This window comes from Delphinus delphis, chromosome 5, assembly GCF_949987515.2.
Source record: "Delphinus delphis chromosome 5, mDelDel1.2, whole genome shotgun sequence".
NCBI lineage: Eukaryota > Metazoa > Chordata > Mammalia > Artiodactyla > Delphinidae > Delphinus > Delphinus delphis.
Window position 1 is genome coordinate 108,332,247 of NC_082687.1, and position 19,054 is coordinate 108,351,300.

Consider the following 19,054-nt stretch of genomic DNA (forward strand, 5'->3'; position numbering starts at 1 on the left):
GTACCCCCTACTTGCCTTTTTTTTTTTTTTGCGGTACACGGGCCTCTCACTGTTGTGGCCTCTCCCATTGCGGAGCACAGGCTCTGGACGCGCAGGCTCAGCGGCCATGGCTCACGGGCCCAGCAGCTCCGCGGCATGTGGGTTCTTCCTGGACCGGGGCACGAACCCGTGTCCCCTGCATCGGCAGGCGGATTCTCAACCACTGCGCCACCAGGGAAGCCCCCACTTGCCTTTTGATTCAATGGCATGAGACACTGAGGGGCAAGGTGACAGTCTCATTTCTGTTTAATGGAACCGTTGAAGTGTCCCTTGGTGGAAGCATTCCTCCCTTAAGACTAAAACTTCTAGACCAGCAGATCCCTAAGTTGTAGGGAATGGGAAGCAAAAAATTCACTAGTGGATCACTAGAAGTAACCGTGAGAGGAGTCATTCCCATCTTTGACACTTGATTCCTGGACTTGGTGAATCCTGGCTCTAAGAGAAAGAGCATCATATATCGATCACTTATTTACAGCACATGCTGCATCTTAGAAGACATTGTCCTAGTCCCAGAAGGTGCTGACATTAATCTGGCATCATAACTGACTTTTCAAAAGCCCATTCCGCCATTCCACACAGCTGCTTCAAGGTGATGGTGCACACGATAAAACCAGTGAATTCCATGAACATGAGACAAACGCCACAGTTCATCTGCTGTCAAACAAGTTTCTTGGCCAGAAGCAGTGCTGTGTGGTTTAACATGATGCTGAATAAGGCATTCCTCAAGTCCACACAATAGTGATTTTGGTAGCCGCATTGTGAGCAAGGGAGGAAAATTTGTATCCAGTGTAAATATCTGTTTCAGTAAGAACCAAGTGCCTACTGGAAATGTTCTTATGTAATTAACCCACTAATAAGTGGGTGACTCATCTTCCGGGAGAATGGTGCCAGACTGGGACTCATTGTTGATTTCTACTGTTGGCAGGTTGGGCTCTCAGCAGTGGCTCTAGCCAGATCAGCCTTGATGAGTGAAAGTCCATGCATAACCTGCATCCCTGCTGCCAGGGCCCTTTTTTTGTGGACTTGCTGGGCGAGGACAGGAGTGACTGGGGAAAGAGGGTGACTGATGTCCACAGGATGGGTCTCTTATCCACCCGATTATGAATGTCATTCCCTACATAGGTTGCTCTTTGGTGCATAGTCACATGGGGTACAAATATCTTCACACTTCATACCTATGTAGAGAGGTTTATCCATATGCGTCTCCTCCAGACATCCTTAATAACTTTCCAATTGTATTCCTTCTAATTCCCTGGCCATCCATTCAGCCAAATGATTAGCCACTGCCCATGAATCACTACAGAACCGCAACTCTGGCCATCACTCCTTCCAGGCAAAATGAATATCCAAGCGCAGTGCTAACATTCTGCCCATTGGGAAGATTTCCTCTCATCAGTTGCTTCAAGGGAGGCTGTAGTGCAAAGCCATTTACTTTCAGGTAGTGCCAGCACCTTGTGCAGAACTATCTGTAAAACAGTCCCCAGTGTTTTCTTCTTCAGTTAACTGCTCATGGGGCACTCTCCATAATGCCATGTGTACAGGCGGAGAGAGAAGAGGCAATGTGGCAGGAATGTGGGTCATGTGGATCTAGAATGTTTCTCATGCAACTTACGTGCACCTTCAGGACCTACTCAAGCCTGATCTCCTGCGTAACACTTTCATTTGTTGATTGAGTGCTGCTGTGGGTACCCACATTTATAAGTTGATAGGTCAGACAATGCCAAATTGGTGATGGCTGGTTCAGGCTTTATGGTGACTTGTTGCCCATGGTCAATAGCTTAGTCTCCACTAACGCCCAGTGGCAAACCAGAATCTATTTCTCATAGTAGATTATTTATCTGCGGAGGCTGGCATAAGTTTATTCTAAAATTCTTAGCTCTCCATTCTGTGATGCATCTCAAGGGGCGTGTCAAAAGCTTCACAGAGCATCCCTATGTGCCACAGACATCACAAATGACATTGGATCTGCTGTGTCATATGGCCCAAGTGACAGAGCAGTTTGCTTGGCTGGCTGGGCTTGTTGCATAGCCTTTGCCGTTCCGGGTCCTACTCAAAACTAGCAACTTACTGGATTACTCACTAAATACATAGGAATAACATGACCAAATGAGGTATATGTTGTCTCCAAAATCCCAAGTAGCTCCCTAAGCATTCATGGTGCATCTTTCTTAGTGGAAGGAGGAATCAATGTAGCGACTATCCTTTACCTTGGAAGGAATATCTCACATGTTATAAGTTACTAGACCCTTAGAAATTTCAGTGAGAAGCCCCTGATGTTTTATTGTGCTTGTTTTCCATCCTTTATCATGCGTGTGTCTTACCAACGTATCTAGTGTTCTTGCTACTTAGATCACTAGGTCCAATCATCATATCATCAATGCAATGGCATATAGCCTGCAAAAGAAAAGGCAATAAAAAAAAAGTTCCTGAAAATCAGATTAGGACATAGGGTTGGAAATTTGACATGGTCCTGAGATAGGGCTGTGAATGTGTATTGCTGACCCTCCCAGTTGAAAACAAACTTCTTCTGATGGCCTTTACCAATGTACAGATCAAAAGACATTTGACAGATCAATAGCCACCTAACAGGTGTCAGGGCGTGTGACGTGCTCCAGCAGTGAAACCCCACGTGGAACAGCAGCTGCAGTTGGAGGCACCGCATGATTCAGTTTACATTCATTCATTGTTGTTCTCCAAGATTCATCCTTCCTTAAAAGGGCCAAACTGGCTAACTGAATGTAATGTGCTAGGAATTCCCACTCTGCATCTTTCAAGTCCTTGATGGTGACATCAATCTCTGCATTCACTTCTGATTTATTGTTTTGGAAGGTAAAGGCAGTTCTATTGGTTCCACTTCGCCTTTCCTACCGTTAGAGCCCTCACTCTGTGGGTCAGAAACCAAGGTGGGGATTCTTCCAGACCTGAGTACATTTACTCCAATTGTGCATTCCCGAACTAATCCCAGGGGCCTCACTACCTCTGGAAGGAAAACTAAAATGAGAGCAGTGATGAAAGGAAATTGTTCCATGTGTGTCTCTGTTGTTACAGTGGGCATGTACCTATGTTTTATTTGCAAATTTTGATTTTCAAAGTTTAAAACAATGACAGAAATAACAAAATCCACAATTTCATATCACATTAGAAAGAGTTTGTATAGATCATGAGACATGATAATGCCTCACACAGTGACCGGCATAGAGTTATCACTCAATAAATACTTGCTGAGCTGGGGAAATAAACATACCCTTGCATATGCGGAACCCAGAGGGAAAGAGCATAGTTCAAAGGGATTGTCATCTTGCAAAATGTCCTTGGAAATAAATCTAGGATAAAATTGTGTACTATCATCTGACAGAAACAAAGCTACTAATTTCCTCTCTAGTACATATTTAAATAAACTGAAGTCACACTGAAGTCAGTAGTATTAATAGCCTTGGTAGCTCTGGTTTGTTTAGAATTTCGTTAAAAACTTATTTGTAGGGTTTCCCTTCTCTTTTGACTGGCAGAGCCATTCCTGACTTCAAGGCTTTTTAGTATGGCTTTCTACGTTAAACATGCTCCTTTTTTCCTTGAGTTTAGATTTGATTGTGCACAGTAAAAATTTGTCAGTTTTGTTTTTATATGCAGCTTAAAATGATAGGCTCTACTGTACATAATGTTTTTTTCTTTTCTTTTCTTTTAAATTTTATTTTATTTTTGGCTGTGTCGGGTCTTAGTTGTGGGATCTTCGTTGCTGCATGCGGAAATTTTCGTTGCAGCGCGCAGGCTTCTCTCTAGTTGTGGTGCGCGGATTTTCTCTCTCCAGTTGTGGTGCGTGGGCTCTGTAGCTTGTGGCACACGGGCTCAGTAGTTGTGGCGCGCGGGCTTAATTGCCCTGCGGCACGTGGGATCTTACTTCCCGGACGAGGGATCGAACCCACGCCCACTGGACCACCAGGGAAGTCCCCATAAAGTTTTAAGTACTTGTTTCTTCCAACATTTGTCCTTTCTTCATTTACATACAACAGCCCCCCCGCTGAATAAGATTCTGCTTATTTAAGGGCATACTCTAATGCCCATGCTTATATTCATTATTTGTTTGGTTTTCAGTTACAAAGTTTATGTTGTGTTTAAACAAAACATTTTCTATAGGAAGATTGTTGGTTAGGACACAGATGGTAACAGATGTGCAAATTTTACTCATGAAAGATTTCTTTTTTACTTGGCTTGTATAACATTACAAACTCAAGTTGGAAAATACTTGAAAGTTTAAGATGTTAAAAAAATAGTGAATTGGTTCCTGGAACAAACTTACCTTTCAGAACAGAGTAAAGAAGTAACAGTAATAATTCGATATATAGATGAATGTGATATGTTCTGACTTGGCAGTTTTATTTTGTATTAATAAATTTATATTTTTTTAAAACTTCTGTGTTTTTTCTACAATGTATATGGAATTATTTGGCCCCAGAATATATAAGAGGAAGGATAATTATATAAATTTGTCTCATCTTAAACAGCTTAAATCTGTTTTATATTTAGGGCAATTGCCTTTAGTTCTCATCCAATCACAGAATATACTTTTTGAGTTTGTTTTACTTCCCACGCCTCAGTTTTGTCATATGTAAAGTGGTGACATTAGTAATTACCTAATAGAATTGTCATGAAGAATAAATAAGAACTAACATAAATGACAACATAATATATCTGCCAAGAGGTGGTTAATTAATGTTAGTTTCCGGGGCTTCCCTGGTGGTGCAGTGGTTAAGAATCTGCCTGCCAGTGCAGGGGACACGGGTTCGAGCCATGGCCCAGGAAGATCTCACATGCCGCAGAGCAACTAAGCCCGTGCACCACAACTACTGAGCCTGTGCTCTAGAGCCCGCGAGCCACAACTACTGAAGCCCGCGCGCCTAGAGCCCGGGCTCCGCAACAAGAGAAGCCACCGCAATGAGAAGCCCGTGCACTGCAACAAAGAGTAGACCCCGCTTGCCGCATCTAGAGAAAGCCCACGCACAGCAACAAGGACACAGCGCAGCCAAAAATAAAATAAAATAAATACATTAAAAAAAAGAATAATTAAAAAACTGTTAGTTTCCTTTCTGAAGATATAAAGGAAGCTTAAAAACTTTTTTTATAAATGTATTTATTTATTTTTGGCTGCATTGGGTCTTCATTGCTGTGCGCGGGCTTTCTCTATTTGGGGTGAGTGGGGGCTACTCTTCGTTGTGGTGCGCAAGCTTCTCATTGTGGTGGCTTCTCTTGTTGCGGAGCATGGACTCTAGGTGCACAGGCTTCAGTAGTTGTGGATTGTGGGCTCAGTAGTTGTGGCTCGCGGGCTCCAGAGCGCAGGCTCAGTAGTTGTGCCTTGTGGGCTTAGTTGCTCCGTGGCATGTGGGGTCTTCCCGGACCAGGGCTCGAACCCGTGTCCCCTGCATTGGCAGGCAGATTCTTAACCACTGCACCACCAGGGAAGTCCCAGGAAGCTTAAAAACTTTTAATTTCTATGTTTTTCCTTATTTTCTCAAGGCAACATATTTTTAATTGTTCCAAAGTTTTCCTTGTTTATATAACTATGGGAATTTCAGAAACATTCTGCTTTATAGTCCCCAGAAAAACTTCCTATGTGTAAATGCTGGCTGTGGTGTAAACACCCTTTATTACTGGTGTTATTAGTGACCCTCTCATAATCTAAGATTAACATCCCTTCCTTAATACACACTGAGTAAGACTCAGGGGGAGACTCTCACAATTTTTTTTTTTTTTACATCTTTATTGGCGTATAATTGCTTTACAATGGTGTGTTAGTTTCTGCTTTACAACAAAATGAATCAGTTATATATATACATATGTTCCCATATCTCTTCCCTCTTGCGTCTCCCTCCCTCCCACCCTCCCTATCCCACCCCTCCAGGCGGTCACAAAGCACCGAGCTGATCTCCCTGTGCTATGCGGCTGCTTCCCGAGACTCTCACTGTTAAACAATCAGAGCAGCAAGCCTCATCTGTATTTAGAGTTAGATGCTGCAATGTTTTATAAATATTTTTACTACTGTGGTATTTAAACAATTTCTCAGTAATCGAGTCACTAAAGTGCAGAACCAATGCATACCATCCTGTAAAACACCATGAGCTCAGTAACAAACAAAAACCATAAAAATATTGGCTCAATTATAAAGATATCAGTCTCTCCTGGATTTATATAACCAGTCACTTTGAACTCTTATTCCAAAAGAAAACAGGTATTAGCAGTATCTTAAGAGAGTATATAAAAAACAAAAACTAACCAGAAAACAAACAAACAAAAATGTTTAGGCTATCTAGTCCATCCCCAAAGACAAATTTTCCATCAAATATTTTCATCCACTTGGATTGTAAACATAGCCCAGGCAAGAGATGATGGTGGCTTCCACTAGGGTGGTAAATATGGAATGGAGAAAAGTGGATGAATTAAAGATATTTTTGATAGTACAACCAAAAAGATCTGCTAATACTTTGGATACGGAGGTTTAAAAAAGAGAGAAATCAGGACGATTTCAAGATTTTTGGGCTGAAATATTTTAGCATTTACGAAAATAGCAGAGGACACTGGTTATTTAAAATAGTATTTTAGGGGCTTCCCTGGTGGCGCAGTGGTTGGGAGTCCGCCTGCCGATGCGGGGGACATGGGTTCGTGCCTCGGTCTGGGAGGATCCCACGTGCCGCAGAGCGGCAGGGCCCGTGAGCCATGGCCGCTGGGCCTGCGCGTCCGGAGCCTGTGCTCCGGGACAGGAAAGGCCACGGCGGTGAGAAGCCCGCGTACGGCAAAAAAAAAAAATAGTATTTTGGTCACGTCAAGGTATCCGCTTTAGACATCTTGTGGAGATGTCCTCTTGACCTTTGTGATAGAGCTAAACTAGATATGTATTTTTAATTTTATAATACATTAATTTAACAATTATTAGTAACAATTATTACTACTGTCACCACTGCTACATCAGGAAGTAAAAGCTCAGCAACGTAGGACTTTCTCAAGCTCTTGAAAAACCCGCTAATAAAAAAGGCAGAGCTTTCCAAACGTCCCCCATTCATCCTCTGGCTCTGGGAACTTAGAGCGTCCTGCGTCCAATCAGCTTCCAAATCCCCAGCATCAGCAAGTGGGAGGGGCTCAGATCGATCCTGGTCCTTCTGCTGCTCCGGCTTGGCCACGTCTGAAGGCATGCAGGTCCCGGAAGGTACAGAAATCACATGTTTATTCATTGGTTATAACTGAGCTTCTTACTCAAATTTATGTTTCACAAGATTCAATAATACATACTTTTAATTCATGTCACTTATCCGTTTTTATAGTTTCTTCTTTTCTTCTATGGGTGTAAACTCTGCCTCCGAGCGTTGCGGACCTGCCGTTCCCTTCCCCGCGCACGCGCCGGGGGAAGAGCGGGCGGGCCTGTTGCCGGGGGGCGTGTGGGACTGGCGGCCGACCGCTGCTCGTGCCCCCACCAATATGGAGAGTTTGTACCGAATCCCGTTCTTAGTGCTCGAATGTCCCAACCTGAAGCTGAAGAAGCCGCCCTGGGTGCACATGCCGTCGGCCATGACGGTGTACGCTCTGGTGGTGGTGTCTTACTTCCTCATCACCGGAGGTAACTCGTCCTGCTTGGGGCCCGAGAGGCGCTGAGGCGCGGGGAGCCGGCCCGCCCTCGGGGCGCGTCTGTTCGGCTCTCAGCCCGGGAAAGCATCGCTCTCCTCTCGATCTTTTCCGAGGGTGGAGGGAAACTCTGGGGTCCCGCGTGTTAACGGCCCAAAGGTTTATTTGCCCTCACGCCCTGTCCTGTATCTTGAGGGGACTCCTGTTCTCGCTCCCATTGCCTTCCGTCTCCTGACCTCTTAGCCAGGCGGTCCGAGCCGAATAATATATTTTTCAAGCCCAGATTGTTGCTCCTTTTATTGAATGCCGTGAGTTATTTGACAAAGGCCCTGGGAAAATCTCTTTTGGCCCATTCTACTTCCAAGGTTGGTCAGGAGGGTGTGGGACTGTTACCTTCTCTTTGTCTACGGTCCCTGGAAGTTTGGAAGAGACTTGACAGCCTTTAGGTTTGTTAGCTCAAACCTAAGGGTTCGGTGTTGCTTTTGCCCCGATCAACAATAAGTATGAATGTAATCTTTCGAAACCACAGTTTTGATAAATATTTGAGATTGGAGATAGATTTGCAGAAGATATCGCGTATTTGAGAGATCGGAAGTTGAAAATTTAAAGAATAAGGAAAATAGCATTACCGTTGAACACTGCATTGTCATTTTATCCTGTCCTTTGCAAAAGGGGCGTCGCTTTGTATAGTGGTGAGTTGGCAATCCGGCTACAGTCTTTTCATAGCTACCACCCTTTCAAGCCGCAGTTCCATGATTTACTCAACACTGCTACTGCACTTTTAGATTTTGGGAAGTGGGGTACTTAATTTGGAAATGATAAAATTAAAGCTCCACAGATTAGGGACAGCAAGAGCAGCTGGTTCTGTTTTTAAGGGAATAGTCAGACATCTTCATTTTCATAGATGTCTTGTGAAAATAGTTGGTACTGAGGAGGGAAGTATCTGAAATCATGCAGGCTTAGTTCTAGAATGAACCTTTGGATTTACCCTCCTCCCAAATCTAGAACAGTGGCAGTTAACTTATGTTCATTTAAGTAAATTACGTTTAAAATATTTTTTATGTTGGTAAGATACTGTCCTAACATTGCATTAGCGTTCACATTTGCTCAGCACATTAATAGGTGCTGGATTGAATAAACAAAATTTAAAATGCATGTGGCTTTTTTTTTTTTTTTTTTTTTTAGTAAGTCTTCATCTGCTAGAAATCTTTCCTGTAACCCTTACCTCCCTTGGAGCCAGGGCCTTTGCTGGAAGCCTCACAGTTTTCACTCTGGGCACTTTTTCCATCTGTGTTTGTAATGGGGAGATTCTTTGCCCTAATTTCTGGGGGAAAGTGAAAGGACACCTTTTAGTGGCCAAGGCCATGAGCTGTCTCATACAAGGAATCGGTTTTGCCACTGGAAAGGAGTCTTCTAGAAACTGAGTGTACCTTTATAAATAAACAATATTTATTGCTGAGAAATATTCATCAAATAATGTACTGAGTTCCTGTTAAGTTCCAGGCATTAGGTACTGGAGGCAACAATGAATGAAACAGATAAGGGCCCTGCCCTCCTGAAGCTTATAATGTCATTGGTTGAGATACGTTAAATATCACATAAATTTTTCTCCATTACATTAGTTTTTCCACTGCAAGTTGCCATGAGTGCATTGAAGGAAAAGAACAAGAGGTTATGTAAAAACAATCAGACTTAGGAACATCATTTACATTCGAATGTGGTTTCTGAGAAAATGACATGTTAGCCAAAATTTGAAAGATTGGGGAAAAGCGTATCTAGGCAGAGGGGAAAGTATGGACAAGTGTGGGACTGAGATACCAATTAGGTGGGTTTTGTAGTTGACTTAGAGTAGACAAGGTTGGTGGCACTAGAGATGGAGGAATGTATAATGAAAGATATTTTGGAAATAGATTCAGTGGATCTTGATGATGATTGATTGGATGTGGGGGGAGAATGACATGTGAAGGAAGTTTCCTGGTGTCTAGTTTGAGCACCAAGTAGGTGGTAGTGTCATTTTCTGAGACTAGAGAAATGAAGTTTTTTTGGTTGGGAATGGTGAACCCAGATGTCACTTTGGGATAAATAATAGTTGGACATAACCAAATATAATTAGTTGGATATGTCAAGTTTGCAGATAGGAGTCTAGAACTGAGAAAAGAGGTTTGTGTTGAAATTAGTCAATAACAGATGTTTTCTGAACTCCTCCCATGAGCCAGATATTGAAGAACATAGAGTTTCTATTCTTAGGGAGCTTACATCTAATTTTAATAGTGCTAACATGATTCGGTAGGTGTTGGCACATTGAGAATCATTAGCATAGTAAAGCCCTGGGAAGGGATAAGTTCAGTTGGAGAGAGAAGGTAGGAAAAGAAGAGCATAGTGGATCGAGCCCTAAGGAACTCCGAACGTTGAGTGGTTTTATAGCAGATGAGGCTCAGCTAGAGAGGTAGCAAGAAAACATGGACAGGAGTGTCACGGAAGCCATGAGAAGCCATCTTTTTACCCCAAGAAAATAGATTTAGTAAACTGGATCAAGCACTGCTAGGAGACCTCCTAATAAGAGAACTGAAAAGTGTCCTTTGAATTTGACAACATGGAGGCCATTAGCCTCCATGAGCAAGAGTAATATCAGTGGTGGCAGAAGCCAGATCGGAGTGAGCTGAAAAATGAAGGATGAGTGAGGAAGTGGAGACAGAGAGTTAACCTTTTTTTTTTTTTTTTTCCCTCCAGAAGGAAACCTGGCCCCCTTTCAAAAAGGAAGCATAGAAGTAGAATGTTAGCTAGGAGGATCTGGTGTCAAGGGAAAGCTGATGTAGGGAACAAGAGGTTGAAAATACAGGAAAGAGAAGAGGTAGCCCATGGAACAAAGTCTCTGAAATGGCAAGGGGGACGGAGTCCTTATTATTGCAAAAGGGATCCCATGGTGATAGGAGGAGGGACTCTTCCTCTGTTGTAGCTGGAGGTGAGGATGGATGCAGGTTCCAGTTTGTAGATTTGGTTTGGGGGGTGGGGGTGAGTTAGGGAATTCCCAAGTGATTGTTTTGTTAGTCAAAGGTGAGGGAGACAGTCTTGCTGTGCTTAAGAAAAGCTGGAGGTGGGGATGATGGAAAACAGTGAAGATAAAGAGTAGACGTTGACAGTGGGAGATTTGAGAAACAGTGTTGATGGACATTAACATAAATGATCATGATGACATTATGACATAATGATGGATATTAACATTAATGATTGTGAATCTCTAGTATTGCCAGTCTGCCTAGTGGTGTGATTTTAAAACGTCTCATTTTACTTTCAAGCAAGAAAATTTCTCTAGCTACCTCTTAATTTAAAGAAACAAATCCAAGTATATGTGGAACATTTTCTTGAACTAAAAATAGCCTTTAATGTTAAATCTGCTTTATTGTGGAGTCATTCTTGAGTTTGAAACAATACTGAATGAATTTCTTTTATGTTTTGCAAGTCATTCTAAAATACTGAGTTGAATTTCTGAAGATAAATTCTGGTTTATCTGAAGTTTAGGAGGTAAGCTGGGCCTCATTTGATTATAATAATACATCAAAGCAGTCCTGTTTAAATATAAATGAACCTTTAGAGACCGATAAAAACTCTAAATCTATTTTAAAATTAGGAATCCAATCTAACCTATGTTGTTGTCTTTCATTTAGGAATCATTTATGATGTTATCGTTGAACCTCCAAGTGTCGGCTCCATGACTGATGAACATGGGCATCAGAGACCAGTAGCTTTCTTGGCCTACAGGTAAAAGATATCATTTTGAATGATTTGCTGGTGGGAAGGAAGATTGCTGAGGCATGCCTGCTTATTTAAAAATACAGTGCAACCTATTGGGTGCATCTGTATTTAGGCACTAGCTGTTTTAAAATGCTAAATTCAGAGATTGCAGGAAGTGGACAAGAACAAGAGTAGAAGTATATTATTTATGTATTCACTTATTAGGAAATAAAATATTTCACAGTGATTGACATGTTCACTTATTTAAAGGAGGGTATCAGTTTAAAATTCATTTATAGGCTGTTCTGGGGTCAGCAAACCACAGGTACGTGTTTATTTGTAAGTAAAGCTTTATTGGAAATAGGCACACCCATTTGTTTCTGTACTATCTATGGCTGCTTTCAGGCTACTGTGTTGTGTTATACAAACCATATGGCCGGCAAGCCTAAGATATATACAATCTGGTCATTTAAGAAAAAATCTTTGGACCCCTGGATATACTATTACATAGGAAAACTAATTTTTGAGACTTGGGAGTTCCATGTAGGCAATGAACACCAAAACAGTGTGGTTTGTTTCACCTGAGCAGTGCTTCTTGTATTGCCTTATACAAGCCACTTGGTAACTATCTACCTGAACATAGCTATATGTTTGTATTTACACTTACGTTAGTGGTATTCCATGCATAGAATATCCCTGGAAAGATTACTGTGATCTCTGTGGAGGGGATATGGATGACAGGAGATCTTGATGGCAGGGAGACATTTCACATTTCACTGTCTCGTCACCTGAGTTTGAATTTTGAAACCGCTGCGTGTATTGCGTTTTCAATTAAAACAATTAGTTTAGCAAAAATGTATATACCTTCTTTATATGTGCCTATGTATAAATCATATCTTTAACAGAGAAATTTGCCTTTTGGGGTCCGTGAGCTTTCAGAACTTGAAAGTTCTTCACCCCTAGAAAAATCAGATACGTGTATATACAAAAATTTAAGGGTTTATAGATTTCTGGACATCTTTGTGGGGTTCATGAAGCCTTAGTTAAGAACTTGCTTGCTTTTAAAAAGTTCACTTTGAAACAAGAGATTTATTAATTATTAAAACTCAGGAAACATTAACCAATTCAAAATTAATTTGAAATTGATAGTAGAAATTTAAATAACATAATTTTCAAAAACTAAAGTTCTGGGTAAAGTGTTCATGTACATATATTAGTTGGCTTTTTAAGCTAATAATTAAAATATATGAGTATTGGGAATTCCCTGGTGGTCCATTTGTTAGGACTCTGTGCTCTCACTGCTGAGGGCCCGGGTTCAATCCCTGGTCGGGAACGAAAATCCCACAAGCTGTGCGGCGTGGCCAAAAAATATATATATATGTATATATGTATATATATGAGTATTGATTTTACATAGGCAGTTGCGTTAGTTGAAGTTTGAAAGGTTTTTTTGAGCATAAGCTCCATGAAGACAAAGATTTGTGTCTGTTTTGTTCATTGTTGCGTCCCCAGAACCTAAATAGTGCTTGGTACATAATAGGCTCTCAATAAATATTTATTGAAATGAATAGCCAGAAATATGGTAAAATAGTTGTAAGGGTAATAAAAAAATAAGCACAACAATGTTTTAGCAGAAACAGGAATTTCAGTCTAAGGAAAAAGTTTTTTATTTTTCTGGGAATTTTCATTTATTGTTTGCTCTGGTCTTTCTTTTTCAGAGTAAATGGACAGTATATTATGGAAGGACTCGCATCCAGCTTCCTGTTTACAATGGGAGGTTTAGGTTTCATAATCCTGGACCGATCCAATGCACCAAACATTCCGAAGCTCAATAGATTTCTCCTTTTATTCATTGGATTCGTCTGTGTCCTGTTGAGTTTTTTCATGGCTAGAGTATTCATGAGAATGAAACTGCCGTAAGTTATTAAGTACTTCGTATAATCAGCACCTTAACTTGCAAACTGGTAAAATAATTACCTGGATCTCATAAAATCATAGGAGATTTAATTTAAACCTTATTTAAACTGATGAAAATTTCGAGAACCAGAGAAATTTGTGACTTGCTCAAGGTTATAGCTATAGTTAGTAGCAAAATTGAGATGAATAGGTCTTCCTGACTGTTATCTCCATACATGTTCATGAGAAAATCCCGTTATTTTGCTGTAGCATCAGTGACCACTGACTGGAGACATTTCTCTGAAGGGCTTTTTGGTTAATCTGTAACATATGGAATTCCCACAGTAATAATAACAGTAAGGAATACTTTTGAGCCATTAATTGCTGCTGTTCTTTGAATATTGATATGAGGAAAATCCACTAAGCATTGGACAGGAAAGGAGAGTTACTGCCTCTCCAAAAAGATGGGGAAAGGATTTCATATATGTATATTAGATTATTTTGATTCAGAAAACGAACACTATCTTTAGAACAAAAATAAATTGGTTTTATGGCAACTTTTATAATTCTGTTTGAGATCTTTCATTTTAAATGTAGATGAGTCTGATCACATTTCCCTATATTCTGATTTCACCTATGGATACATTAGTAACTACAGGAACTTTGGGCAAACATATCATACAAAGATTAGCTCTTAGAAAATTCATTTTTTAGGGAATATGTTAAACATCAAGTGTCAGCTGTACTTAAAACTGATATTTTCTGATTTTATTATGAGACAGTAAAAGGGAAAATGGGAATGTGTTTGAATTACACAAGTTCACTTGTTCTGTGGCTTAACCTGTCCGTATCTATAACACATCTGGGGTAGAATGGACAGACTTTCTAGAAAGTCACAAATACTTATCCTGCACTCATGTTCCCATCTTAACCCTGCAATATGGGAAAAGAGAGCAGTGTTCTTTGTCAGCTGAATATCTTTGTGGCCATGTAGCTCCATCAGACTGCCAATGGCTCTTATTTTTGTCCTGGGAAAAATTGGGGGCATTTGTTAAATTGTACGAGGACAGAGACTCCAGCCTCCTCTTTTTTTTTTTTTTGCGGTACGCGGGCCTCTCACTGCTGTGGCCTCTCCCGTTGCGGAGCACAGGCTCCGGACGCGCAGGCTCAGCGGCCATGGCTCACGGGCCCAGCCACTCCGTGGCATGTGGGACCTTCCCAGACCGGGGCACGAACCCGTGTCCCCTGCATCGGCGCATCACTGCGCCACCAGGGAAGCCCCAGCCTCCTCTTTTTGTTCCTCTTTGTTCTACCCTTGTTGCCAAAGGTATACCAATAGAAGAGTCTGAAGTTTTTCACAGCAAAACAGGAGAAGAGGAGGCTCCCAGAGAGGATAAAGAGGCTATTAAAAATTAATAATGAAAACAGAAAGAACCTTTGGAGGCATATAGCAGAACAGAAGCAGTGAGCTTGTTTTGTGCGTAGAACCAGATTTGTTCTCATTCTGCTTAAGCTTCCCATTCTTCCTTAAGGTTTTAGGTCTTCTCCTTAGGCTGTGTGTTTTTCTTTTAGCTTGAGCATTTGACTTTTAGGACAACAGGATAATTATCCTAAATTATCATAAATTTAGGATAATTATCCTAAATTATCCTTTTAGGATAATCTACTACTTACAAAAAGGTTTTGAAAAATGTTTAATTCTCTGGATTGCTTCTGTCTTACTTTTGCAATTATTTATGTAAACATTTGTCTTTTCCACATTCTATAGGCCAGTTTCCAAGATTGTTGACTAAGGTAACAATAGGAAATTAGAAATAACAGTATACTTTCTGGGCTTCCCTGATGGCGCAGTGGTTGAGAATCTGCCTGCTAATGCAGGGGATGTGGGTTCGAGCCCTGGTCTGGGAAGATCCCACATGCCGCGGAGCAACTAGGCCCGCTTGCCACAACTAGAGAAAGCCCTCGTACAGAAACAAAGACCCAACACAGCCAAAAATAAATAAATAATTGATATTTAAAGGAAAAAAACAGAGTATACTCTGGGTTTTGGGTGTAAATTATATTTAGGTATAGTCAAAGCAGAACAATAGTCTAAATAGAAAATTGCTGCTTTTTGTAACTTGCTGTGCAGCTAAATCTAAGATTTACATTTTTAAGAGGAAGGACTTTATGATCCCCTCTTTGATATGATTTCTCATCTACAGCTCCTAATGCCTGGTACCTTGAGTGTGGAGTGGGGAGAAACAGTGGACAGTTTGGGAAAATAAGGGAAGCAACAGTGTTGCATTTTCTGGAATATTTGCAGGCCCCAAAGGAGATGATGAGCCAGGTCTGTGAGCCTACATATTGCACATGATAGGGGTGTGGTTAGTACCACCAGCAAGAAAGGGATGTGTCTTCTTGTGCATACATTCTCTTTGAGGACCCATCGTATATGAGCAATTTGATATATAATAAATGGGACAGCAGCAACAACAAAAAGTAAAGAAACATCAGTAACCATGAGTTTTTTCAGATCAAATAAGTCACTAACATCTGAGATAAAGGTTGGCTATGCTATAAGATGCTTCATAACTTCCAGGGTTGCACGCTCACAGAGAATCTGATATCACCTTTAACAAGAGGTACCTTTAAAACGAAGAGAACAATAGCAGTGAAATGGTACTACTAGCTTTATATTTTGTGATTTATGCTTTTTAAAAGACCTGATGTATTCTCTACTGATATAATTTTACATATTAAAACATGGCTTTATTTGATGCATAAGCATAGGTCATATACTAATTACCAGGAAGAATACCACAACGTATAACTGTATCAAGAGATGTGTGTCCAAAAGTGCATGTTCACCTATCAGTATACGCAGATGACAGGCAGCTGTCTCTAAAGAGTCCTCAGTACTTTTGTTTCATCGTGTGAGCCAGCTGTTGAGTAATTTCCACTGGTGCAAATATTAGTGGACACTTTCTTAAAATCTTCAACTTTTTTTTCTTGTGAAGCTTAGGTCTCTTTTTGTTCTTGCTCTTAGAATTATCTGACAAAGATGTTATTTTATTTATTTATTATTATTTTTTTTTTTTTGCGGTACGCGGGCCTCTCACTGTTGTGGCCTCTCCCTTTGCGGAGCACAGGCTCCGGACGCGCAGGCTCAGCGGCCGTAGCTCACAGGCCCAGCTGCGCCGCGGCATGCGGGATCTTCCCGGACCGGAGCACGAACCCGTGTCCCCTGCATCGGCAGGCGGACTCTCAACCACTGCGCCACCAGGGAAGCCCCAAAGATTTTATTTTATTTTATTGTAGGTTTAATCTTTTTAAAAACATTTTTATTCTGTATTGGAATATAGTTGATTTACAGTGTTGTATTAGTTTCAGGTGTACAGGTGTAAAGTGATTCAGTTATATATATACATATGTCTATTCTTTTTCAGATTCTTTGCTTGTGAAGCTTAGGTCTTAGAGTTTGCCTTTTGTGAAGTGTCAGGCATTACAGTAGCAAATTTATGAGGTGGTCTTCAAAGTCGATATATACACTAAGAGGCTTTTTATTTTTTATTCAATTTTGGGGGGAGAAGTGGAGGGGAGAAGTATTGTTTGTCTCAGAGTTGTGACAGTGGTTGTGTGAGGTGAAAGTTCTCTCTGTACCCAGAGTGTGGATTGACCAGGCTGGTAGAGCAGAAGGAAAGGGATAAATGAGTTCTAAGGAGATCACATTGGCTGCATGCAGACCCAAGACCCAAGAGAGTCAGGTGAGTCCAGGAGCTGGAAGGGAGGAAATTCTTGAGTGTCTGCTCTGTGTCAGGCACTATAGTAGATCTCAGCCCTATGAAGTAGTTTTTTGTCCCCACCTTAGTGATGAAGAAATTTGAGACACTGAACTAATAATAGCTAAGGTTTGTCAAGTGCTTATTACCATGAATAGCAGTTACTGTATTCGTAGATTCTCTTATATAATCCTTAAACTCCTTTGACGTAACTCCATTTTATAGATGAGGAAACTGAGTGACGTTTGCCCATTCGTGTTAAGCTTACCCACTCGTGTTAGAGGCAGGATCAAAAGGAGGAGTTCTAAAGGCATCAGCGGGTACAGGGTGTATTCAACCCTTTCTTAATGTGGATAGTTTTACACAATCTGTTTTTTCCTTGATCCTGCAGATCCTAAATAATAGGTTGCAAGGATTTATTGCAAAAGAAAAAGTTTGGAACTTTATAAAGCAGACTTTTTTTTTTTAAAGGGGATTTCAGGGCCCAACTTGTACATTTAGTAAAAGGATTTCCTATTTGAACAGTGTGAAGTTTGACTTGCTCAACAGCTATAGCTAATGCCCGCTGCCTGCCATCAAGACATTTCCTAAAGAAACAGAGGTGCAAGGCAGACGCTTCTGCACACTGCTTCTGGAGGGCACGAGGGCTTGCCTCCCAGGCTGAACAGCTCCTGGCCCTCCTACTTTCTCCTTTGGTAATATTAGGGTTTTCAGGAAATCTAAACCAGCTTCTTTCCATAAAAAGGTTTGTGATGTTTGTTGGCAATTGTGAGAGTCCAAAGGAAATTGATTCTGACTCTTTCTTTGACTTTTACATAACATTTTTTTCTCTTTACTTTTTTTTTTCTCATCCTCTGTTGCTTAGCATATTGGTTTGTAACTTTGTCCTTTGAGGGAGAAGGATAATGGAACCCAGACCCAGTACTGTATTTATTGGGGGGCAAGATTTGAAATAAGAACCATAATGAGGAATCACACAATTATATTTTCAGATTGTCATTTGATTCATCATAAAATTTGTTTGGGACACGTTGAAATGTTGCTTCCTTTTCACTTTTTGTGTTTATAAATTTTATTTTTATAGGGGCTATCTGATGGGTTAGAGTGCCTTTTGTGAAGAAATCGGTGGATACTGAATTTGCTCCCGTTAATGAAGTTTTAAAGGCTGTACCAGTCCTCTGATATGAAATATGGAAAAGGATGAAAAGCAGCAGAAAAGAAACATCTAGTGAAAACAGAGGAAATGTGTTATAGCTGGGACTAGAATGTCTTCTTGGTATCAGAGACAAGCTTATCAGCATTTTTTCCTGCTGGCCTATACTGACGTACCAACGATGTTAAGTGGCATTTTCTTCTTTTTTTCATTTCTTAAAGAAAATATACTTTATTTCTACAACTATAATATTGAATAAAGTGATTATTTTTTACAACCCCCTTAACATTTTTTGGAGATGACACTTCTGACCTTCAGAAATTAATGTAAAATCAGGAAGTGAGATCCCATAAGCTGAGAACTCTGGACAGCTGATCAGCTTTCCCTGTGGTGCTTTGCCTTTAAACAGAGTGTGTGACAGTGCATCATTTCAGATATGTATGTAAGACTGTTACCTGAACAATAAGATGTATGAAAGGAGCAGAAATAAATAATTTTTCTAATTAACACCTTTTTAATTTGTCTTTTGATCAACTGATTGTATTACTCTTTGGTCTGTAATTATCCACTCCCGTCTTGTGACTGTCTTAAGCTCCTGTTGGTAGCCTGAAGTCTCCAAGTGTAGTTGGCAGGATGCCTTGTGAGGTAGCAACTCCGTGTCCCTATAAATATTCCAGCACAGGCTGTACATTTATGCCAGTGTTGTTTTAAATGTGATTGTGTTAGATGACAGTTCCCTTCAGGCATTCATCTGCAGTAATTGACACAGTTTGGAGCACATAAAAACATCTATAGACCAGTCTGGTCTTCCCCTAATTTCTTCTAGCCAGGTCATTTGGTTCTCCCTTCACTGGCCATGGACTTCACT

At 40.7% G+C, this 19,054-nt stretch overlaps 1 protein-coding gene across 2 annotated transcripts; it reads left to right on the top strand.

Moving 5' to 3' along the window:
- The first annotated feature begins 7,427 nt into the window (after positions 1–7,427).
- OSTC (oligosaccharyltransferase complex non-catalytic subunit) lies at positions 7,428–18,463 on the top strand. Of its 2 annotated transcripts, XM_060012864.1 has the most exons (4): positions 7,428–7,639; positions 11,310–11,403; positions 13,095–13,292; positions 18,118–18,463. In XM_060012864.1, the coding sequence occupies exons 1-4, from the start codon at positions 7,501–7,503 to the stop codon at positions 18,134–18,136; spliced, it is 450 nt and encodes a 149-aa protein (XP_059868847.1). In that variant the 5' UTR covers positions 7,428–7,500; the 3' UTR covers positions 18,137–18,463. The 2 variants fall into 2 exon arrangements, with proteins under 2 accessions (XP_059868847.1, XP_059868848.1); XM_060012865.1 differs by lacking the exon at positions 13,095–13,292.
- Positions 18,464–19,054: the final 591 nt, after the last annotated feature.